The sequence below is a fragment of the Hypanus sabinus genome, chromosome 18, assembly GCF_030144855.1.
Source record: "Hypanus sabinus isolate sHypSab1 chromosome 18, sHypSab1.hap1, whole genome shotgun sequence".
Classification (NCBI taxonomy): Eukaryota; Metazoa; Chordata; class Chondrichthyes; order Myliobatiformes; family Dasyatidae; genus Hypanus; species Hypanus sabinus.
The window spans coordinates 37,707,064-37,731,506 of NC_082723.1; the positions used below are offsets into that span (position 1 = coordinate 37,707,064).

General features: G+C 46.2%; 1 protein-coding gene across 5 annotated transcripts in view; it reads right to left on the reverse strand.

Annotated features, from left to right (window-relative positions):
- The window catches only part of crata (carnitine O-acetyltransferase a), a 56,134-nt gene that overhangs the window by 13,794 nt on the left and 17,897 nt on the right, over positions 1 to 24,443 (reverse strand). For all 5 annotated transcript variants that reach the window (XM_059994168.1, XM_059994170.1, XM_059994167.1 and 2 more), the window contains 7 exons: positions 23,086 to 23,139; positions 21,746 to 21,908; positions 20,293 to 20,467; positions 18,872 to 19,050; positions 14,960 to 15,060; positions 8,304 to 8,423; positions 3,423 to 3,545 (listed from right to left, as the gene is read on the reverse strand). In XM_059994168.1, the coding sequence (XP_059850151.1) occupies positions 3,423 to 3,545; positions 8,304 to 8,423; positions 14,960 to 15,060; positions 18,872 to 19,050; positions 20,293 to 20,467; positions 21,746 to 21,908; positions 23,086 to 23,139 (915 nt within the window). The remainder of the gene's footprint in view (positions 1 to 3,422; positions 3,546 to 8,303; positions 8,424 to 14,959; positions 15,061 to 18,871; positions 19,051 to 20,292; positions 20,468 to 21,745; positions 21,909 to 23,085; positions 23,140 to 24,443) is intronic.

Below are 24,443 nucleotides of genomic sequence, written 5' to 3' on the forward strand. Positions count from 1 at the left end.
GGAATAAAGAAAACACATCATGTCCATAAGAAAATGAAATAACCCCTAAAAAGACTGTCAAACACCCAACATGCAATGGAGAAAAAAAATCATGCAAACAGTAACCGCAAGCAAATAGTGTTTCTGAACTGAAGTCCACAAGAGAGTCCCATAGCTTAGTGCAGAGTTGAGTAAACGCTGTGGAGCAACGATCTGAACCAGCCCATACCTTGCCTTGGGCCCCAACACCCTGAACTTTTCAACCTTACCTTTTTAAAATCAAGATTTGATAAGAGTATGCAAAATTATGAGGGGCACAGACTGGATAAATGCAAGCAGGTCTCCCCCTCACCCCCCACTGAGGTTGGGTGAGGCTAGAACTAGAGGTCATGGATTAAGGATGAAAGGTGAAATGTTTAAGAAGAACCTGAGGGGGAATTTCTTCACTCACAGGGTGATGAGAGTGTATAATGAGCTGCCAGTGGAATTGGTGGATGTAGGTTCAATTTCAACACAAGAGAAATTTGCATAGGTACGTGGACTGGAAGGGTATGGATGACAATGATCCAGGTGCAGGTCAATGAGACTGGGTGGATTAACAGCTTGGCATAGCCTAGATGGGCTGAAGGGCCTCTTTCAGTGCTGTATGACTACAAGGTAGAGAAGGGATTGATCTTACTAGTTAATTTTGGACAATTCTACCCAGAAAGCATGTTTCCTTTGGATATCAGTGGTTTTTGATATTTGGAAAATTGCCCAAGTCTGCCCTGGTCATAAAAAGCAGGACAGATTGAGTCCAGCTAATAATCACCAGGTCTACATGTGATGAAAGTGTCTTTGACAGTACTATCATAAGTCAAGTGTCCAGTCTGGTTTAGCCATAACTACCCAGCTCCACAAAACTTGGTTGAAGTTGAATGTCAAGAGTTGAAAGTGAGTGATCACCTCTGACACCAAAGCAGCAATTGACCAAATGGCACTGAAGAGCCTTGGTAAAAATGAAATTAGTAGGCAAAAGACAAAACAAGCTTAGTAAAAAAAGGGATGATGATTACAGATATTGGACTTAATCATGTTGTCACAGGAATTCCTCAGGGTAGCACCAATGCCCATCTTTTATCTGCTTCATCAGTTGCCTTCTTTTCTTCACAAAAAGGGGATGTGTTAGAACATTATAGCACAGGAACAAGCCCTTCGGCCTATGATGTTGTGCTGAATTAATTAAGCTCATGATCCCCAATTACACTAACACCTTATATCTGCAAAAGGTCTACATCACTCCTTTCCCTGCATATTTATATACCAAATAGTTGTCTTCCCCACAAAAAACAAATATGCTTTGGCCCATTACCATTTTGCTGTTTCCATTCCATGAGCAACTCCTCAGTGATGATACAATCCACGTCTCCATGCACCAAGACATGGATGTCATTTTGGTACAGACTTGTACATGGAAGTGCCAGTCAATGGATTATGTCCAACAAGAATCTAACCACCTACTGTACTTTTGGTATTACCATCACTGAATGCCCCACTGCCATCATCCTGTTGTGGTGTCACTATTAACTGCACCAGCCACATAAAAACAGCAGAACCATCATCTCAATGACTTGACTCCTGCCACCCAAGCCTCTCCACCTTCTACAAGGCATGAGTCAGGAACGTAATGGAATACTCTACACTCCCCTGGATGTAGTCCACGGGGAGCTAAATACCATCAAGGACAAAGCAGTCGATTTTATTGGCATACCTTCCACCGAAGCTGCAGAGCATATCACCTGTCGACAAAGTCAAACAGAACATCCCAAACCTATGTCCTCCACCACCAAGGATGAAGCAAAAGGTATAAGGCAACAGCACTGCCTTCTGGCTTCACTCCGGGTTGCACACGATCCTGACTTGGAAATATGCCACTATTCATCATCATCGCTAAATCCTTTAACTTCCCATTCAAAATCATTGCAGAGGTACCTTCAGCAGAAGGCTCTACAGCAGTTCAAAAACGATTCCAAGCATAACTGGACATGGGCAATAAATGTTCTACTTACTAGGGATGACGATGCAAACAACAAATGTTAAGAATTTCATGTTCATGCAGATGTATATCTGATTGAAAAGATCCTGAACCCATTGAGGGATTTCTTCCAAGGAAGTTGGCTGCATGTAGAGTGGTTTGTTGGACTGTTCGTTCAGCAGCTGCAAGTCCCCAGTATTTAAAATGGGCAATCTACTAGAGGTCTTATATCTGCTCAACTATTTAAAAGAAAATTTTACAGTTGTGGTGAATACACTTTAAAAAAAATACACTTTTATGTTTGAGGGAAGTGCAGGAACACCAGCTTTGTATCTAGTTAAATCCCTTTCATTAGTTCCTGTGTAGAGTTGCCAATTCTGACCTTAGAAGTGGTTTCAATCTTTAACAAGTATTTAAAAAACATTGCTTAAACAAAATGCCCTTTCAGTGTTGTGTACCTAATGCTACACGCCTGATACTGCTGCTGCAAATTTTCATTGCAACTGAGCATGCAAGTCTGTACTTGTGCCAAGACAATGAACTCGACTTTGACTCTGAACAGCAAAAGAGACATGGTGGACTGAATGGTACTATGTTCCAGTGAACAAAAATGTTCTACGAGGCAGAGAAGAATACTGCTATGATGCCCTACAGAATGTTTGTGCCGCACAAAACACCGAGGCAGCACCGGACGAAACATGCAAGGTGGAAATGGGAGTTTGTGGGTACAAAACCGAGACCAACTTCACTTTATTCCGGGACACAGTCAGCGATATCATTAATATGGGATCGGCCAGAATCAGCTGCTACTCAACATTCTAGGGCTGAGGTAAAGTACATGCTCAGAAGGGGATACAAAACATTACTAGGTTTTTATAATAATATTTTAAGTAGCATACAGAATTGTGGGCCTTATAGTTTTGAGCATAAAAAATAAGCAAAAGATATTCATCCATCTCTATGCATCACACCAGGAGAGTTGTTAGGGCTTAGTAAGGGCGTGGAGAAGATCAATGGTAATGTTAGGAGTTCAGTTAACGTGGACTGCGGAAAATTGGCTCATTCTCCACACAACTGCAAAACTTAAAGGGGAGTTTAAAGAAATTTCCAAAATTCATAAGACATTTTGATAGCTTGTCTTAATGGAAGATAAGAGATAGAAGTAGCAAAAGAAGATAAAAGTACATTGTTTTGTAAAAGTTCAGCATGTTGCTATGATCTGTTACAATGCTTCGGAAAGGATAGTGGAAGCAAATTCAACAATACCCTTTAAAGGGAAATTGATATGTATTAAAGGAGGAAAAAATAGGTTTTTCAATGAGTGAGCACATCAATGATGGAGTAAGGAGTTTCTTTTCTATGGTGTAAAATTCTACTTTTCGATACACAGGGAATATTGAGTACGGTGGATCTGAGATGTTACTCACACCTGTAATAAGCCAGCTGCAAAGCAACCTGGATAAACGCATCTGGGCTCAGCTTCTGGGACTTCACAAATTCTTTCCCAAAATGCTGGAACACAAAGCATTTTATATCCATATCACGCACCATCCTAGTAAGAAAGGAAAACAACCATTAGTCTCAAATCGCCTTCAATGACACTGGCATTTTCTCTAACCTCTGCCATTATGTTCATTGTATCAGAATACAATTATGTGTGATGGCTCTCCCAGCAGTGGCAGTACTTAATGTGCAAACCCAGTCATTACTGGATAGGCTATCCATGTTTAATGTTGGTTAATGGAGAATATATTGCGAGGTCATTTTAGTGTGGTGAGAGGTGACTAATGGAGTGCAGCAAGGTGCAATTTACACCGATTTAGATCATAGGACCAAATTTAATCCTTCCAAGTTTGCTGATAATGAGGAGCAAGGTGAGAAAAAAATAAAACTCTCAAGAGAACGGCAAGTACGTACAAAGAAATACCAACAGAGTAAATGAACGAGTAGAAAGTATCATGGAATAAAATGTCGGAAAATGTGACATCGTTCAACTTGAACTGAAGACTGGCAAATATTTTAATGGGCTGGTTTGAGTCGGTCCACTGTGAAAACCTCCTCTTTTCCCCCAATGTCCAGCACGAATGTGGACCCGTTGTTTCTGATCACCGTAAACGGCCTCTTGTAGGGCCACTGTAGCGGTGCCCGATGTCTGCCCCATCGTACAAAAACGAACTTACAGTTTTGCAGGTCTTTGGGTACGCAGGTCGGGTTCTGCCCATGCTGCAAAGTGGGTATGGGGGCCAGGTTACCAAGCCTCTTGCGTAGTCTGCCCAGGACTGCTGCAGGTTCTTCCTCTTGCCCCCTTGGGGCTGGTATGAACTCTCCTGGGATGACCAGGGGTGCGCCGTACACCAACTCGGCTGACGAGGTGTGCAGATCCTCTTTGGGTATCGTGTGGATTCCAAGCAGGACCCAGGGAAGCTCGTCCACCCAGTTAGGCCCTTTGAGGCGGGCCATGAGAGCCGACTTCAGGTGACGGTGGAAACGCTCCACTAGTCCGTTCGACTGTGGGTTGTAGGCAGTTGTGTGGTGCAGCTGTGTCCCCAAAAGGCTGGCCATAGCTGACCACAGGCTGAAGGTGAACTGGACGCCTCTGTCGGAGGTAATGTGGGCCAGTACACCAAAGCGAAATACCCAGGTTGCAATCACTGCCCGGGCACAAGATTCGGAGGTGGTGTCGGTAAGCAGGACTGCCTCTGGCCATCCTGTGAACCGGTCCACGACAGTCAGGAGGTGCCGTGCTCCTCGCGACACTGGCAGACACTGGTCTGAATGTGGTCAAAATGCTGGCGGGTGGGGTGGAACTGCTGCAGCAGGGCTTTGGTGTGCCGCTGCACCTTGGCCGTCTGGCAGTGCATGCACGTTCTGGCCCATTCACTGACCTGCTTGTGGAGTCTGTGCCAAACGAACCTGTTGGCTACCATCCGGACGGTTGTCCTGATGGAGGGGTGCGCTAAGTTGTGAATGAAGTTGAAAATGTGCCGCCGCCAGGCTGCTGGGACAACAGGGCGGGGTTGGCCGGTGGTGATGTCACAGAGTAGGGTCCTCTCACCTGGGCCTACGGGGAGGTCCTGGAGCTGCAAGCCAGAGACTGCGGTTCTGTAACTAGGGAACTCCTCATCTGCCTGCTGCGCCTCTGCCAGCGCTTCATAGTCTAACCCCTGGGACAGGGCTTGGATGTTAGGTCTGGAGAGAGCGTCCGCCATGACATTGTTCTTTTCCGAGACATGCCGGACATCCTTCGTGTATTCGGAGATGTAGGACAGATGTCGCTGCTGGCAGGACGACCAGGGGTCGGATGCTTTCGTGAACGCAAAGGTAAGAGGTTTGTGGTCCGTGAACAAGGTGAAGGGCCTACCTTCTAGGAAGTATGTGAAATGCCTGATTGCCAGGTATAGCACCAACAGTTCCTGGTCGAAAGCACTGTATTTGAGCTCGAGTGGTCTTCAGTGTTAGCTGAAAAACGCCAGGGGTTGCCAGCGACCCGCGATGAGTTGCTCCAGTACCCCACCGACTGCCGTGTTGGATGCATCCACTGTGAGGGCGGTAGGGACGTCTGTTCTGGGGTGCACTAGCATCACGGCATTTGCCAAGGCCTCTTTAGTTTTAACGAAAGCGGTGGCGGACTCCTCGTCCCAGGTAATGTCCTTGCCCTTACCTGACATCAGGGCGAACAGGAGGCGCATGATTTGGGCAGCTGAAGGGAGGAAGTGGTGGTAGAAATTCACCATACCCTTTGATTGTGTTGGGTTGGGGAAAATGACGGACCACGTCTACCTTGGCGGGCTAAGAGGTTGCCCCATCTTTAGTAATCCTGTGGCCCAGGAAGACGATGGTGTTGAGCCCAAACTGGCATTTGGCCGGGTTGATTGTCAGGCCGTATTCACTCAGTCGGACATAGGGTTGACGGAGGTGGGACAGATGCTCCTGATGACTACTGCTGGCTATGAGGATGTTGTCCAAATAGATGAAAGCGAAGTCCAGGTCGTGTCCCACCGCGTCCATTAACCGCTGAAACGTCTGTGTGGCATTCTTTAGGCCGAACGGCATGCGGAAGAACTTGAAAAGGCCGAACGGGGTGATGAGAGCCGTTTTGGGGACGTCGTCCGGATGCATCAGGATTTGATGGTATCCCCGGACGAGGTCTACCTTGGAGAAGATCCGTGCGCCATGCAGGTTTGCTGCAAAGTCCTGAATGTGTGGCACAGGGTAACGGTCCGGTGTTGTAGCCTTGTTCAGCCTGCGGTAGTCACCGCATGGTCTTCAGCCCCCTGTTGCTTTGGGCACCATGTGCAGGTGGGAGGCCCATGGGCTGTCGGACTGCCGTATGATCCCCAATTCCTCCATCCTCTTGAACTCCTCCTTCGCCAGTCGGAGCCTGTCCGGGGGAAGCCTTCGAGTACGGGCATGGAGGGGTGGTCCTTGTGTCGGGATGTGGTGCTGTATGCCGTGTCTGGGCATGGCTGCCGTGAACTGTGGCGCCAGAACTGATGGGAAATCTGCCAGGACTCTGATGAAGTTGTTGTCGGACAGTGTGATAGAGTCTAGGCTGGCAACTGGGCTTCTCCTGGCAGAATATTTGAAAGGTCTCAGCGTGGACCAGTCTCTTCCTGGGCAGGTCGACCAGTAGGCTGTGAACTCGCAAAAAATCCGCTCCCAGGAGCAGTTAGGCTATGGCAGCCAGTGTGAAGTCCCAAGTGAACTCCGGACAGGGACAGCATCTCGTTCATCAAAGCCGATGGTGGCCTGTCCCCCAAACCATCCAGGCGCAGTAAGCAGGCAGCTCACTCGCGCCGTGAGAGTCTGAAAGTCCTTATGAGCAAGGCTTTGAATTCTGTGTATTTGCCGTCCTCCGGGGGCGACTGTATGAACCCCTCAACCTGGGCGGCTGTCTCCCAGTCGAGGGAGCTCACCACATAGTAGTAATGTGTGGTATCCCAGGTTATCTGCCGAATTTGGAATTGGGCTTCTGCTTGCTGGTGAGGTGAGGTGAGGTGAGGTTGCAGCATCCAGAAGCTTGGCAGTTTTAACAAAACCGCATGAACAGATGTGCCATCGTTCATCTCCGGTCCAAATATTGTTTGGGCCGTCGGGGTCACCAATTGTAGTGGTGTGCTACATGCAGTGCTGAAATAAAGACATGTAGTCGATGAGTTGCAGTTGCAAAGAGGTTTAGTCAAACTTCGCGGCTTCGCTTTAAAGCCTTCCTGTTCCTGCCTTCCCCGGGTGGGAATGCTGTAGGGGGCGCGTATTCACAGTCCCGTCCCTTGCTGGTGAAGCAGGCTTGGCGCCCTCTTTGGGACAGGCCTTAATGTGTGCCACTTTGTGAGCCAGTTCAAGTGTGCTGGGAAGTGGGTCGCTACAGTACAGCAATTATTAATAAACATACAATATATGTGCCTTTTTTGCAAAAGGATTGGAAGAATTTTCGGCATTTATGTAGGAGTTTTGTGGGTCTACACCACAAGAATAGTGTTTTTGGTCTTACCCAGAGAAGGTTACAACAGAAATTCAGCTGATTGATCGCTGGGTGAAGAGAAGATGGAGGAAAATTGAGTCTACACACAACTTAGAATGAGAAACTGTCGTAGTCTTTGTGGGACAGCTCTTTAATAGAAGAATAAAAGTGAAACAACATCTTGAAGAAAATTGGAAGGTTGGGCATCTATGGAACTCTACAGAATGGGAAAGTGGAATTGATGTAAAAGTTCAGGAATCTTATTATAGAACAACAGAATGACATTGAAAAGCCATTTGTTTATCCCAATCCTTTTCATTACTGCAGAAGAACCCAATCCTGCTCTTACTGAATTTGTGCACATATTCACAAGGGTTTGCAAAAGAAAGGAATTCTGACTTTTCTTCTCTCTTTACTCCCCCCCCCCCCCCACTTCCACCCATGATCTGGGTATCCCAAGCCATTGGCAGCATTACCACCCCCTAAAACCCAACCAGCTGCTTCGGGGGCAAGATGAAAGGAAAATGGGGCAGTGTATCTTGGTGGTACTATGAGTGCAACCACCTCCCACAAAGAATAATCAACTCTTTCCAAGTGACAGTGGGCAGCTCCCCAGGATTCTGTCCAAAGTGCCAACCATCCTCACTCAAACATACATTATTACTGGGTTAACATCCTGGGAGTCCCTTCCTCACAGCAGTCAGGGAAAACCTTCACTACACAGAACTGCACCAATGTAAAAAAGCAACCTGCTGTCATGTTAAGCACGTTTAGGAGGATGGAGAAATAAATACTAACTTAACCAGTGGCATCCACAACCCCACTAAGAATTTTAAAAGAAGCTCTCACATGTTGAGGTTCTGCTTTGCTTTCTCAATGTCCCTCTTTATGTCAGGCGTGATATTGAAACGCAGCTTCCGAGGCATGGCCAATGGAATCATAGGAGAACGAACCATCTCCAAGGTGTTGCTGGAATTAAAAAAAAAATGCACTGAACACTCGTTTATGTAGCACTCCTGTAGAACTTACAGAGAAAACATGCCATTTCGTCCAATGATACAGCACCTTATTTCTTGTGCCTCAGCAAGATCTAGAAAATCTCATCCACGCATTTATTTTTAGTCAGCTTGACTACTGTAATGACGTTTTCACAGGTCTCTGAAAAAGATCCCTCAGACAGCTGCAACTCATTCAGAACGCTGCTGCTGGTCTTCACTAAGACTAAGAAAGTAGAACACATCACCCCAATTCTCAGATCATTACACTGGCTTCCTGTCCATCAGAGGATTGACTTTAAAGTATTACTGCTGGTTTATAAAGCACTGAATGGTCGAGGGGCAAAATACACTTCGATATCCTGCTGCATTATGAATCTTCCTGAGCTCTCAGGTTGTTTGGGACGGGTCTGCTTACGGCCCCCAGGGTCAAAACTAAACATGGTGAAGCAGGTTTTAGTTACTATGCTCCACATATCTGGAATAATCTGCCAGAGGATCTGAAGTCTGCCCCAACTTTAAGCTCTTTTAAATTGAGGCTCAAAACTTTTCTCTTCGCTATAGCTTTTAATTAGAATCTCGTGTACTGTAACTTCTATTTATCACATCTATTTTTTGTGGTATTTTATTCCCTCGAATATTGTCTGAAATTTGATGTTTGATTTTTATCTCGTTCTATGTAAAGCACTTGAAATGTTGTGTTTGAAAAGTGCTCTACAAATAAACTTGTGACCCACTTCCTAGCACACTCGAACCGGCTCACAAAGAGGCGTGCACCGGCATTGAGGCAGGTCCCAAAGAGGGCACCAAGCCTGCTTCCCCAGCAAGGGGAAAAGCCCGCTCGTGGGACAGGACTGTGAGTACGCGCCCCCAACAGTATTCCCACCCGGGGAGGGCAGGATCAGGAAGGCTTTAAAGCGAGGCCACGAAGTTTGAATAAACCTCTTTTGTAACTGCAGCTCACGGACTCTGTGTCGTTATTGCAGCGCCGCGTGTAGCACACCGCTACAATTGGTGACCCTGACGGCCCAAACGATATTTGAACCGGAGATGAACGATGCCGCATCTTTCATGCAGTTTCGTTAAAACTGCCAGGCTTCTGGACGCTGCGACCTCACCTATGGTTCCAGCAAGCAGAAGCCCCAATTTCACATTCAGCAGATAACCTCGGATGCCACACGTTACTATTATGTGGTGAGCTCCCTCGGCCAGGAGACAGCCGCCCAGCTTGAGGGGTTCATACAGTCGCCCCCGGAGGACGGCAAATACACAGAATTCAAAGCCTTGCTCATAAGGACTTTCAGACTCTCACGGCGCGAGCGAGCCGCCCGCTTACTGCACCTGGATGGTTTGGGGGACAGGCCACCGTCGGCTTTGATGAACGAGATGCTGTCCCTGTCCGGAGTTCACAAGTCCTGCCTCATGTTTGAGCAGGCATTCCTGGAGCAGCTGCCCGAGGACATATGCCTGCTGCTGTCCGACGTGGATTTCAGTGACCCCCGGAAGGTGGTGGCCCGGGCAGACGTGCTGTGGAAAGCCAAGAAGGAGAGTGGGGTGTCCGTCGCACAGATCACCAGGCCACACTCCCAGCAGCAGACCAGACCAGGCCCGGCCTCAGAGCCCACTAACCCCAGAGGCAGGGGTGAGGAGAGCAACGAACAATGGTGCTTCTACCACCAGCGGTGGGGCGCAGAAGCCCGCCGCTGTAGCCCGTCCTGCAAGTACCCGGGAAACGCCAGGGCCAGCCGCCGCTGATGGCTACGGCGGCTGGCCATCGAGATAGCCTCCTGTAGTCTGGGACAAGCAGATGGGACGCCGCTTTTTGGTCGACACCGGAGCCGAGATCAGTGTCTTACCTCTGACGAGTTACGACACCCGCAACAGAGCACCAGGTCCCACCCTGAGGACCACGAACGGCAGCACAGTAAGGACCTACGGCACCCATATGGTGCAGCTACAGTTTGGCTCCAGCCGGTTCACGTGGGACTTCACACTGGCCGCCGTAGCCCAACAGCTCCTGGGAGTGGATTTTTTGCGAGTTCACAGCCTACTGGTCGACCTGCCCAGGAAGAGACTGGTCCACGCCAAGACCTTTCAAACATTCTCCCTGGGTGAAGCCCAGTTGCTTGCCCCACACCTAGACTCCATCACGCTGTCCGACAATAACTTCACCAGAGTCCTGGCGGATTTCCCATCGGTTCTGGTACCGCAGTTCACGGCAACCATGCCCAGACACGGTGTACAGCACCACCTCCCGACACAAGGACCACCCCTCCATGCCCGTGCTCGAAGGCTTCCCCCAGACAAGCTCCGGCAGGCGAAGGAGGAGTTCAAGAGGATGGAGAAACTGGGGTTCATGTGGCGGTCCGACAGCCCATGGGCCTCCCCCCTGCACATGGTGCCCAAAGCAACAGGGGGCTGGAGACCGTGCGGCGACTACTGCAGGCTGAATGAGGATACAACACTGGACCGCTACCCTGTGCTGCACATTCAGGACTTTGCAGCAAACCTGCATGGCGCACGTATCTTCTCCAAACGTAGACCTCGTCCAGGGATACCATCAAATCCTGATGCATCCGGACGACGCCCCCAAAATGGCTCTCATCACCCCTTTCGGCCTTTTCGAGTTCTTCTGCATGCTGCTCGGCGTAAAATGCCGCACAGATGTTTCAGCGGTTAATGGACTAGGTGGGACACGACCTGGACTTCACTTTCATCTATTTGGACAACATCCTCATAGCCAGCAGTAGTCTTCAGGAGCATCTGTCCCACCTCCGTCAACTCTACATCCGACTGAGTGAATACAGCCTGACAATCAACCCGGCCACAGGATTACTAAAGACGGGGCAACCCCTCTGCCCACCAAGGTAGACGCGGTCCACCATTTCCCCTGACCCAACACAATCAAAGGCCTTCAGGAATTCGTGGGTATGGTGAGTTTCTACCACCGCTTCCTCCTTTCAGCTGCCCAAATCATGCACCTCCTGTTCGCCCTGATGTCAGGTAAGGGCAAGGACATTACCTGGGACGAGGAGTCCGCCACCACTTTCATTAAAGCCAAGGAAGCCTTGACAAATGCCACAATGCTAGTGCACCCCAGAATGGACGTCCCTACTGTCCTCACAGTGGACGCATCCAACACGGCAGTCAGTGGAGTGCTGGAACAACTCATCGAGGGTCGCTGGCAACCCCTGGCGTTTTTCAGCAAACACCTACGACCACCCGAGCTCAAATACAGTGCTTTCGACCGGGAACTGTTGGTGCTATACCTGGCAATCCAGCATTTCAGGTACTTCTTAGAAGGTCGGCCCTTCACCACGTTCACGGACCACAAACCGCTTACCTTTGCATTCACAAAAGCATCCGACCCCTGGTCATCCCGCCAGCAGTGACATCTGTCCTACATTTCTGAATACACGATGGATATCCAGCATGTCTCGGGAAAGGACAACATCGTGGTGGACGCTCTCTCCCGCCCTAACATCCAAGCCCTGTCCCAGGGGTTAGACTATGAAGCGCTGGCAGAGGCGCAGCAGGCAGACGAGGAGTTCCCTAGTTACAGGCCTGCAGTCTCCGGTTTGCAGCTCCAGGACCCCCCTGTAGGCCCAGGTGAGAGGACCCTACTCTGTGATGACACCACCGGCCAACCCTGCCCCATCGTTCCGGCAGCCTGGCGGCGGCACGTTTTCAACTCCATTCACAACTTAGCGCACCCCTCCATCAGGACAACCGTCCGGATGGTAGCCAACAGATTCATTTGGCACGCACTCCTCAAGCAGGTCAGTGAATGGGCCAGAACGTGCATGCACTACCAAACAGCCAAGGTGCAGTGGCACACCAAAGCCCTGCTGCAGCAGTTCTACCCCACCTGCCGGCGTTTTGACCACATTTATGTGGATATCATGGGGCCCCTGCCAGTGTCCTGAGGAGCGCAGCACCTCCTGACTATCGTGGACCGGTTCACAAGATGGCCAGAAGCTGTCCCGCTCACCGACACCACCTCCGAATCTTGCGCCCGGGCACTGATTGCCACCTGGGTATCGCGCTTTGGTGTACTGGCCCACATTACCTCCGACAGAGGCGCACAATTCACCTCCAGCCTGTGGTCAGCTATGGCCAGCCTTTTGGGGACACAGCTGCACCACACAACTGCCTACCACCCACAGTCGAACGGGCTAGTGGAGCGTTTCCACCGTCACCTGAAGTCGGCTCTCATGGCCCGCCTCAAAGGGCCTAACTGGGTGGACGAGCTTCCCTGGGTCCTGCTCGGAATCCACACAGCACCCAAAGAGGATCTGCACACCTTGTCGGCCGAGTTGGTGTACGGCGTACCCCTGGTCGTCCCAGGAGAGTTCATACCAGCCCCAAGTGGGCAAGAGGAAGAACCCACAGCAGTCCTGGGCAGAGTATGCCAGAGGCTCGGTAACCTGGCCCCCATACCCACTTCACAGCATGGGCAGAACCCGACCTGTGTACCGAAAGACCTGCAAAACTGTAAGTTCGTTTCTGCCCCGGACATCGGGCACCGCTGCAGCGGCCCTACAAGGGGCCTTTTACGGTGATCAGAAACAACAGGTCCACATTTGTGCTGGACATTGGGGGGAAAGAGGAGGTTTTCACAGTGGACCGACTTAAATCGGCCGATGTGGACTTGGCACAGCCGGTCGAGATTCAGGCACCGCGGCGCAGAGGCAGACCTCCCAAACATGGTCCAACCCAGACTGAGGACATGGGGGGGGGGGGGGGGGGGTGTATCGCCGGTTCTGGGGGGGGTGGGGGAGTGTATCGCCGGTTCTGAGGGGGGGGGGTTATGTGGCGACCCACTTCCCAGCGCTCTCGAACTGGCTCCCAAAGCGGCGCATGCCGCCATTGAGGCCGGTCCCAAAGAGGGCGCCAAGCCTGCTTCACCAGCAAGGGGAAAAGCCTGCACGCGGGACCGGACTGTGAATACAGCATTCCCGTCCAGGGATGGCGGGATCAGGAAGGCTTTAAAGCGAGGCCGGGAAGTTTGAATAAACCTCTTTTGTAACTGCAGCTCACTGACTCCGTGTCGTTATTGCAGCGCTGCGTGTAGCACACCGCTACACTTGTTTATTTTCTACAAATATCTCCAGCCATCCTTTAAATATATCTGTTATTTGTTGTAATAATTTTTGTATCACATTATAACTACTTGCCAGGTAAATAAAGCTGAATTCCCTACCGTAAATATTCGTGGCTGTGCAATATTCATGTCCCCCCCCCCCACTTGGAGAAAAATCGTATATTTGTTCTACTGAGTTCCTTTCTTTTCTGCCTCTTCAAAGATGGAGTTACAGTCAGCAGGTAAGAGAACTAGTTGCATCTCAAACACTTTTCTTAATTAAGTCACAAAGCTGCAGCAGATAAGTGCTGACTAAAGTACAATTTCAAAAATAGTGGATTTCATGTTTCCCACTGTTAGTAGGACCTGGCCTCATGCAAATTAGTTGCGGCATTAACCTTATTACAACAGCAATTACATTTCAAAAGACATCCTGTTGGCTGTAATGCCCTATAGGAGACTTAAAGGTTTTAACAGATTGATCTACATATGGGAAACATTGTTGATACATATATTGTATATCTGGGATACAGCACTTTAGTAAAACCCTGATAAACCAGCACCCTTGGGACTATTGGATGGTAGAAATGCAGATTATCGGATATCATTCCCATTTATAATCCAACACATTTAATTCACTTTAAGTGACTACCCAGTGGTATACAAGCTACAGTGTGAAATCTGGAAGCTTGGGAAATGGGATGAAGGCAGTTTAAAGGCAAGAGAGCCTGAATCTGTTGAACTTCCAGCGCAAGGAGATGTCCACAAGTGAAATCTGCTGACATCAGCTCAGGGATGCACTGAAGCTTGCCGCAGACAACTCAAAGGCTTCTTGGGAAAGACCAGTCAAGGACTGTGCTGCCACTGGATACCAAGGAGTGAGCCCTGTGTAACAGACACTCAGACATATCACTGCTGTACTCACCAAGGAGACAACACGAATAGGCTTGGCACAGAATGCGTTAAATTGATGGTTAAAAGATCATTGGGACAGACATGACCTTAGATGTGTTTACAGTCAATTAAAAATATATTTTTGAAATAAGAAATGTTTAGTGAGTGCAAGACACCGAGCCTGTAAGGCAGATGCCAAACCACTGGAATTTCTGAACAATGGGATTGCAGATCAGAGTTTAACTGTAAACCAGAGAGCTCTTTCAAAGAATGGCCTTCTTTAGTACAGCAAGGTTTTATAATATTAGTGACTGCCACCTGTCCTGCACTGATCAAGCCCTAGCGGGAGGTTAAATGATCAGAACAGGTATTTAGAGTCCGCTACAGGAGGTCAGACATCCACCCAACACATTGCCCACCCAAATATTGGAGAGAGTAAGTGTTCCGACCAGTTTTCTCATTATGTGGCTTTTCAAACAACACTGCCTCGACTACCCACCCCCAATCTACTTCCTAAATAAACCAAGACTTACCAATATTCAAAGACATGGTCCAATAGAGCAACAATGGGAGGTCCTTCTGATGACGAATGCTCATAGGCCAAACCACAAGATCCGTCCTCTCCGATAATGAACTGTGAAAAACATACGAAAAGGCAATGTCGTTAGTGAGCTGTCTTTATGCATCAGTGACAGAGATGATGAAAGTACCATCAGTACCTCAGGATTTTAAACACTGATGATTTTAAATATGAGAAAGGAACAGAAAATTTAGCCAAGATTCTGCCTCGATCATCATCTGGTGATCCCTACTGGAAACCGTGTGCTGGCTGAATTTCACTGAAAACAAGATCAGTTTCAGTTAGAATGTCCCGAGTGAAGCCACTTGCCACAAGTGATATGATGGCATTATGCATCTCCCTCTGCAGTGGATACTCAACTTCCTCGTTGGCAGAGCTCAATTGATGAGGGTCAATGACAACATCTTCTCCTAAATGATTCCCGAAACTGGTGCAGCTTGAGGCTGGTGCTTAGTCCTGCACTCTACTCTCTTTACACACATGACCGTGTGGCTAAGCCCAGCTGCAATGCCATATACAAATTTGCCAACAAAAGTACAATTATTGGATGAGTCAAGTGTATGGAAGTGGGATAGGACACCTACTGTAGTTGAGAGGAGCTATAACATTAAACTCTTGCTGAACATCAGTAAAGCTAAAGACTGATTGGTGACTTCAGGAAGGAGAAAGAGGGTGAATGTACACCAATCCACACTGGGGAGGGGGGGAGGGGATGGGGGGGGCAGAAGAGAGAGAGGAAAAAAAAAGATGGTGGAGAAAAATAAGTCATTTTTAAATTCCTGTGTATTAACATATCAGATGAGCCATTTTGGACCTAGCAGATCACTGCATCACAAGGAAAGCACACCAATGTCTTTACTTTCTTAGAAGACATAGAGGTTTGGTATATCATCGAACACTGTAATAAACTTCGACAGATGTACTGTTGAAAGCATACTGACTGGTTGCATCAAGGACTGGCACGGCAGTTCAAATGTGCAGGAACGCAAGAAGTTGCAGAGAGTAGTGGACTGAGCCAGACACATCTGTCCTCATCTTTGGTGTTATCTGCATGAGGGACTGTATCAAGAGAGCAAATCTATCAAAGATCTCACCACCTGGGCCATGCAGCTACCATCCGGTGAGACGTACAGAAGCTTGAAGTCCCATACCACCAAGCTCTAGAACAAGGGAAGCTACTTCCCTTCAACCATTCAGTTCTCGAAGCAACCAGCACAACCCTAATCACGCTGTAGTATATCAACAATATACTTTGATCACTTTGTACTAAAATAGAATTTGTCCTAATTATGTTTTCTTTAGTTTATATTTCTCTCCTGAACATTGCTTATATGATGTAAGTCTGAGGTAGCTTCCTTGACACATATGTTCTAGTCTTGCTCTCTTTTGGAAAAATATTGGAAAGATATTTTTGATATTATTTCAGCAGTTTTGTGTATTGATTTACAACCTCATCCTATTACTGCAATTTTTGGATTACCAGTGATGGAATCCAGTCATTTATCCCCTTCAGCTTGCCGTTTGATTGCATTTGTTACATTAATAGCCAGAAGATCCATTTTATTTAAATGGAAAGATTCTAATCCCCCTACTACATTTCAATGGTTTTCCCAAACGATAACATGTTTAAACTTGGAAAAAATTAGGAGTGGCACTATCGACCCTTCAGTTAAATTTGAAGAAACTTGGAGGCCATTTAATCAACATTTTCATATGATGTAAGTTGACCTTTTCCGAATCCTTCTCAATAACTTTTTGTTGGTGTATAAAGGACAAATAAAGGTTAATGACAAATAATGATTTTAACCAATGAAACATGGCAGCCCAGCTTTTGTTTTGTTTTTATTTTGATTTTTTTTAAAGTTTGGGGGGACTTTCTTTCTCTTGTAAAAAAACTTTTTTCTTTGAATCTTTTTCATGTTTAGTTACTAAGAGATTGGGAGGCTTAGATTACACATGTTATTCGGAGTCTGTTTCTGTATCCGTTAACCAATAATGTAATCCCTATCTCTTTGTATCATTATCATTGTTATGTTTATCTACTCAAAACTCGATAAAAAAAGATTGATAAAGAAAGAAAGACCCCCACCATCCAGGCCACTGCATCTTCTCCCTGCTAGCTTTGGGCAAGAGGTACAGAAGCCTTAAGCCCCACGCCACCACTTGTACAATCACAGAATGATACAACATGGAAACAGGACCTTCAGCCACTGAGTCCATGCTAACCATCAAACATGCTATCAATTTACACTAATCCTTCACCAAGTTTACCAGGCCCCTGAACCAGCATGTATAACTTCAGTCACACTATTCTGAACTACAGACCCAAGACCTACAGACTCACTTTCAACAACTTCTTACAGCTCATGTTCTCAGCATATTTTTTTATTTGCACATTTGTTGTTTATCTACCCTTGCCTGTTTCTCATAAATGTTATTGTATTTTTTCCTGTAAATGTCCACAAAAAAAACAAATTTCAAGGTAGTGCATGTAACATATATGTATTTTGACAAGAAATTTGCTTGTACATTGATCTTATTGTACTAGGGAACCATTTAAGATTTTTATAACAGCAGGATAGAAGCTGCCCTTGAGCCTGGTGGTATGGACTTTAAAGTTTTTGTGCTTTCTGTCCAGTGGAAGAACAGAGAAGTGAGAATGTCTGGAATAGGTGGGTTTTTGATACAAGGCAGGGAAAAATACATACAGAGTCCATGGAGGAGATGCTGGTTTTTGTAATGTGCTGAACTGTGTCTACAACTCTACACTTGGGTCACATACTGAGCAGTTGTTGTACCAAGCTGCAATGCACCCAAATAGGATGCTTTCTATAGTGCATCAATAAAAGTTTAAGGGTTGATGGGGATATGACAAATTTCTTTAGTCTTGTGAGGAAGTAGAGGCATTGGTGAACATCTTGGGCTTTGCTGTCTACATGGTTGAATCAGGACAGGCTATTGGTGATGTTCACTCCTAGTAACTTGAAGCTCTCAACCTCAACAACATTCATGTAGACAGGAGCAAGTACAATGTACCTCTTTTTGAAGTCAATGACCAGCTCTTTTTGTTTTGCTGACACTGAAGGAAAGGTTGTAGTCTCGACACCCTAAACCCTCTATTTCCTTCCTTTACTCCGACTCATCATTATTTGAGATACGACCCACTACAGTGCTGTCGTCTGCAAACCTGTAGACGGAGTTGGAGCAAAATCTGGTCATGCAGTCACGAGTGAGTGGGGAGCTGAGGACACAACAGTGTGGAGCACCAGTGTTTAGAATAATTGTGACAGAGGTGTCACTGCCTTTCCTTACTGACTGGACTCTATTGGTCAGCAGGTTAAGGATCCAGTTTCAGTGGGAAACGGTTCACTCTGGGGGTTCAGATAATGGAAACAGAGAGAAGTCTGCGTGTAGATGGGATGCAGGGAGGAGAATAGGAGGGAAGAGGCCCTTTGGGCTGCTATCTGTTACCTTGTTGAGCTTTGAGCTCACATGATGTAATCATTCCGTCTCTCCTCCCACTTCCTATCTTACAACCCTTCCACCCCGCTTCAACCAACCCCTAAGGCTGGTGCTTGCGAAGGAATTGGAGTTCAGAAAACAATAATAGTCCCTTCAAAGTGTAGGCAAGGAACATTTCAAAGATCTTTAAAACAACTGGAAAGAAAATTATTCATAGAGCAGCTGCCAGAGCACACAGTAACATCCCCGATTAGTCCCAGATCAATATTCCTACACACCCCCTGGATATATGTACAAATACAACCATACACATAGACTTTAAAAAGAAACACCTATGTTAATTATGCTTGATCAGAGCCTGACCCAGTTGCTGCCCAGCAGCTGACTGCAACCCCTCACCTACCTGCAGGGTTTTGTCAAACCACCTGTTGCCACTGTTCCACCGACTTCCACCACCGTGCAACATCTGTGCCGCAATGTGACTCATGTAGAGTTCGTCTGACACCTTTGGTACTGGAGCATCCAGACAGAGGGTGAAGATGCTCTTCTGGATACACTTCACAGACTCCTTGTTAACCTTATCTGGAGGGGCCCAGGGGAAAGAAGAAATAGTAAGCACATTTTAAAAGTTCTGCAGAGCAGCGTTATAGGAAGTTAAAACTAGCTCACACAAGTAATGATCTAATATATTCCGTTATATAAGGGCAAACAATCACTGGGTTCAAGTGCATAACTCAGTAAGAACAAAGAGACTAGGAGAACTCCCTGTTGATTCAAATTCTTACACTGGGTCTGGGCAATGCCACCAACTCATTCCTATCTTCCCCATGGAAAATGGTTTGCAGTCCAATTGGTGTCAGATATGGACTTCCAAGATTCTGAGCTTAGCAAAATGGGATGGTGATATGGGATGGCATTTGATTTGGAGGAGAACTTGGGGTGAAGGGAGAAATAGGTTCCCATTTACCTACTCCCATTGGCTTTCGAAAGAGTAAAAACTGCAGGTTTCAGAGGTGGTGTCAAAGAAGCCTTGGCATTGTGAACCAGCACACTGGAAGGAGTGAAGGTGTAAGGTCCAAGGTTTTGCGTGAGTGCAGAGCTTCTGCCTTGGGCTTCCTGAGTATTCAGCAGCACTGCCTTTATCACCCTAGTATTGCATCACATTCCTAACATGCCTATAGATCAGCTTAGCCAAGATTCTGACAGACGTGCTAGCCGGTGTCCTGTGCAAACCTTTCCTGGCCTTTTTTGAACAATTCCCAAATGTATGAATATGAGGGGTGATTGATAAGTTTGTGGCCTAAGGTAGAAGAAGATGAATTATTAACTTCAAACTTTCTGCATTTTCACTCAAAGAGTTGAACTGCACGTGCATGTAACCTGCATCATCTCCTTCTACCTTAGGTCACAAACTTATCAATCACCCCTGCTGTGGACCACTTCTACAATGAAGGGATCCGAATGCTCCACGACTGCTGGACTAAGTGTATACATGTATGAGGGGACTATGGTGAAAAATAAATGTGCAAGGTTTTCTGAAATTGACTCCTTCCACTTTAGGCCACGAACTTATCAATCACCCCTTGTATGTGTGGACTTCACGACATAGACAATGATATTAAACCTGTTTCTAATTCTTTGTGAGAAGAATGGATATGGATCATTATCAGAGCTATATCATGCAAAAAAAAAGAAACTTTTGTGTAAGTACAGTTCCTTCAACAATTTCAATGCTCCAAGGGTCTTTACATTCAATAATAAACTTTTGAATTATAGTCACTGAGATAATAATGGAAATGAAGCAATTATTTTCTGAGGAGCAACCTTTGATTAGTGTGTTGTATGCATTTGCCCAGCTGTTTCGATGGCCAGTTGTAAGGATCCCAATCGGCTCTTTGTTGGTCTGCAGTGAGGAATGCCAGATCTTCTCCAATTGCATGTAAAGCTGGTCCACAGTTAAGGGGCTACCATCGCTGTTATATACAAAGAGCTCAAAGAACTGCAAAATACAGATGGAAATCATGAACTGAAAGTGTGGACTGAAGCTCACAGAGCAAAACCCGCCAGCATTCAGTGCAGTGACAAAGTGAGTTTGATTTAGTCTCAGTGCCCCAGCCTGAAGACAAAATAAGTTTTAATCTCTACCCGATTACCACAAAGTGACCTCATCTTCTTCTCACTAGAAATGCATACATGTGGAATTTGTTGGTGGCGGTGGTGGTGGAGGGTTAGGAAAAAGTAGTTGAAGGTATTATCGGGTCCACTACAAAGTCTGCTAGAGTCCATTTGGGCCAACTGGGTCCTTCATAACTTGCTGCAAACAAGCACGTGTTGTTTTCTGATTATTTGAGTACAGAATTAACCATTGCACAATCATCAGTGATTAACTCCTTAACTGCTGACCCAACAAGGAGGTCAGGTGATTTATGAAGTAGGATGGCAGAATCTCACTGCTGCCCCCAAGAACTCCTGTAGCAAGGATCTCCAACAAACACAACCACTTTCTTATCCGAAAAATCAAAGAACACTGCAGAACAAATCAAAGAAATTGGATGTTAAAAAACAGAAAATGCTGGAAACATTCAGATGAAGTTCTGATAAAGGGTCATTGACCTGAAATCTTTAATTGTTTCTTTCCAAGTTTTTTTGCCTGACCTAAGTTTTTGCAGCATTTTCTAGTTTTATACCATCATCTTTTATACAAGACTGACTCCAATCGGTGAAGTTATCCCAGTGGTCAGTTTTACCCAGGTTCTTTGATGTCACATTGGGTCAGATTAAGTTGTGATACCCCTGGTCTCTGGAATTTGGACGGTTTTACCATCTGAATCGAGGTCATAGAGAGGTCTGCAAATAAGTGGTCATGATGACTCTCAAATGAAGCACCAATTATTAGTGGTGAGTTATTGGTGGCACTGATGGTATGACTTTCCATCAGTTTGCTAATGATTGATGGCAGAATTATGGGGTATTAATCTCTCATGACAATTGTTTAAAAAAAAAATGATGTAGCTGGATTTGACCAGCAGCGCGTGTTGTGGGGCTTTCCCCTCTTATTTCTGAGCCAATGATTTATATTTAAAAAATAGATTCGTTCCTGTGGTTTGTTTTCAACTAATTATTGCATCTTGGTGGCCCCACGATACAAGGTGAATTAGACAGACCTTGAATTGCAAAGTGAGACAGAAAAGAAATAAATGTTACTTCAGGGCAGAAACATGGGTAAAGAGAACTTTAAAACTCTTTAGCACACTCAAGCAAATGCAAGCCAACCTACCTGGAAGTTGTGCACAATTGTTACATGGGTTGGTTTTTTAGTTTGGGCATAGTTGACAAACGAATCACTTTTAGGACCTGGGATCCTGCAGGATGACAGAATCTGGTAATACTGGTTCATGCAGAGGGGGCTCCCGCCTAGAATCTCCACAGGAAGGGTCTCACTGATCAAAGGAACAAGAGAGCAAAGTGTTTATTCATTTCAAGGCAGAATGATCTGATAAAAACTACAAATTTTCAGACTTTCAGTGGCCACTTTATTAGGTACACCTACTCGTTAATGTAAATATCTAATCAGACAATGCATAAAAGCAGGCAGACATGGTCAAGAGGTTCAGTTGTTCGGACCAAACATCAGAATGCGGAAGAAATGTGATCTAAGTGACTTTGATCATGGAATGATTGTTGGTGTCAGAAAGGGTGGTCAAGTATCTCAGAAACTGCTGATCCTCTGGGATTGTCATGCACAGCAGTTTCTAGAGTTTGCAGAGAATTGAGAGATAAACAAAAAACATCCAGTGAGTGGCAGTTCTGTGGGCAAAAATGCTTTGTTAATGACAGAGGTTAGACTGGTACATGCTGATAGGAAGGCAACGGTAACTATGTGTTACAACTGGTGTGCAGAAGAGCAATTCTGAGCACACATCACGTTGAACCTTGAAGAGGATGGGCTACTATGGCCAAAGCACACACCAGGTTCCACTCCTGTACCTAATAAAGTGGCCAATGAATGTCGGATTTAAAGTCTGACTATAAAGTCTGACCCTTTCTAACTTTGCAATGCCTCCAACCTCAAGGAGGCTAAGATACCGGCACTATTTCTACTACTGATTCCGTATCTTCACTGGTCCAGGTTATTATTATTACTATTCCTCGCTATGCCTTGTGGCGCATCTTTTCTTGTCTGTTTTTTTGTTTTACGAGTCCGCGAAGCTAGCTTGACCGAGCACAGATGGAAAGCAGATTAAGAGCTGAACAGATTTGAACCCGGGACCATTTGCCTCCAAGTCTGGTGCTGATACCACTACACCTACACCACTGGCTAGCAGGTCCAGGTTTTAAAGATTAGCTTTATTTGTCACATCAGACAGTGAAATGTGCTTGGAATTACCACTCTCTACACTTCTCCAGCTTGCTTGTCTCCTTCAAATAAATGCTACCAGTCTGACCTGTGAGCCCTCTCCATAACTCCACTTGCAACTCAATATCAAGTTTTACTCTAATTTATAGTAAAGTGCCTGGAATATTTCATTAAGTAAAAAGAAAATGTATTAAGAATCTGTATTTTCTTTTTTTACCGGTTTCCTTATATTCCTCAGTGAAGTCACAATTTGAGCTTACTTGTCAATCATGGATTTAAAGTCCAGCACACCAGCAATCAATTTGGCAGCAAATCTGGAAGAGAAGATTGGGACTGAACAATTGCAAATGGTGACAGAACACATTAGACAGGTACAGCCACTGCTTTCCCTGGGCAGTTTTATTTACTAATGTTTGAACTGAGACCACACCATCACATACAAACGGATTTTCATTTCATGCTCTCAGGATATCTCGAAGCATTCCATAACCAATGCAACGGGCACAAGATACTGGAGGAACTCAGCAGCCCAGGCAGCATCTATGGAAAAGAGTAAATGGTCAGCATTTCAGACTGAGACCCTTCGTCAAGACCGGGAAAAAAGACACAAAGTCAGAGTAAGAAGATGGGGGAGGGGAGGAAGGTGATAGGTGAAACTGGGAGAGGGGGGAGGGGTGAAGTAAAAAGCTGGGGAGTTGATTGGTGGAAGACAAAGAGCTGGAAAAAGGGGAATCTGATAGGAAAATTCAGAAGACCATGGAAGAAAGGAAAGGGGGAGGAGCACCAGAGTGAGATGATCCATCTGCCACTCCTCCCCCTTCCCTTTCTTCCACAGAGTTCTGAACCCAACTATCAGATTCCCTCATCTCCAGCCCTTTATCTCTTTTACCAATCAACTCCCCAGCTCTTTACTTTAACCCTCCCCCTCACCTGGTTTCATCTATCACCTACCACCTTCTCATCTTTCCCCCCCAGTCTTGATGAAGGGTCTCAGTCTGAAACGTCGACTGTTTACTGTTTTCCATAGATGCTGCCTGACCTATTGAGTTCCTCCAGCATTTTGCATGTGTTGCTTTGGATTTCCAGCATCTGCAGATTTTCTCCCGTTTGCCAGAACCATGTGGTCCTTTTGAATTCTTTTCACTGTTGTAATGCAGGAAATTTGTGCTGAACCAGGTACCATAACCAACAATACAATAATGACCAGGTACTCTTATTATTTTGGTTGAAGGATAAGCATTTATTAGTAAATAAAAATATTGGCCAGGATAACTCATTGAAATGTGATCTGAGAGGATCGATTTGGATGATGTAAGATCGGTTGCCCTAGCTGGAGAATCCAGAACTAAAGGCATGTTCATAGCACGAGGTTGGCTGTTTTGGACAGAGTTGGGGAGCTTGAATTATGATGAACCCCTAGGTGTATCTTGCCATGGACTGTCATTCTTAAAAGAGAGTGCCTGAGTGACGTCAGCCGCTGGCTTTCTCAGCTCCTGTTTGATTCTTACTAGGGGAGAGAGGGGGGGTGGGAGAGGGAGAGAACTATTTAACTTTGCAGCTTGTTTTGATTTAAGCAAGGACACTCACTCACACACAGTCAGTCGCAGTTGGAGTCAGA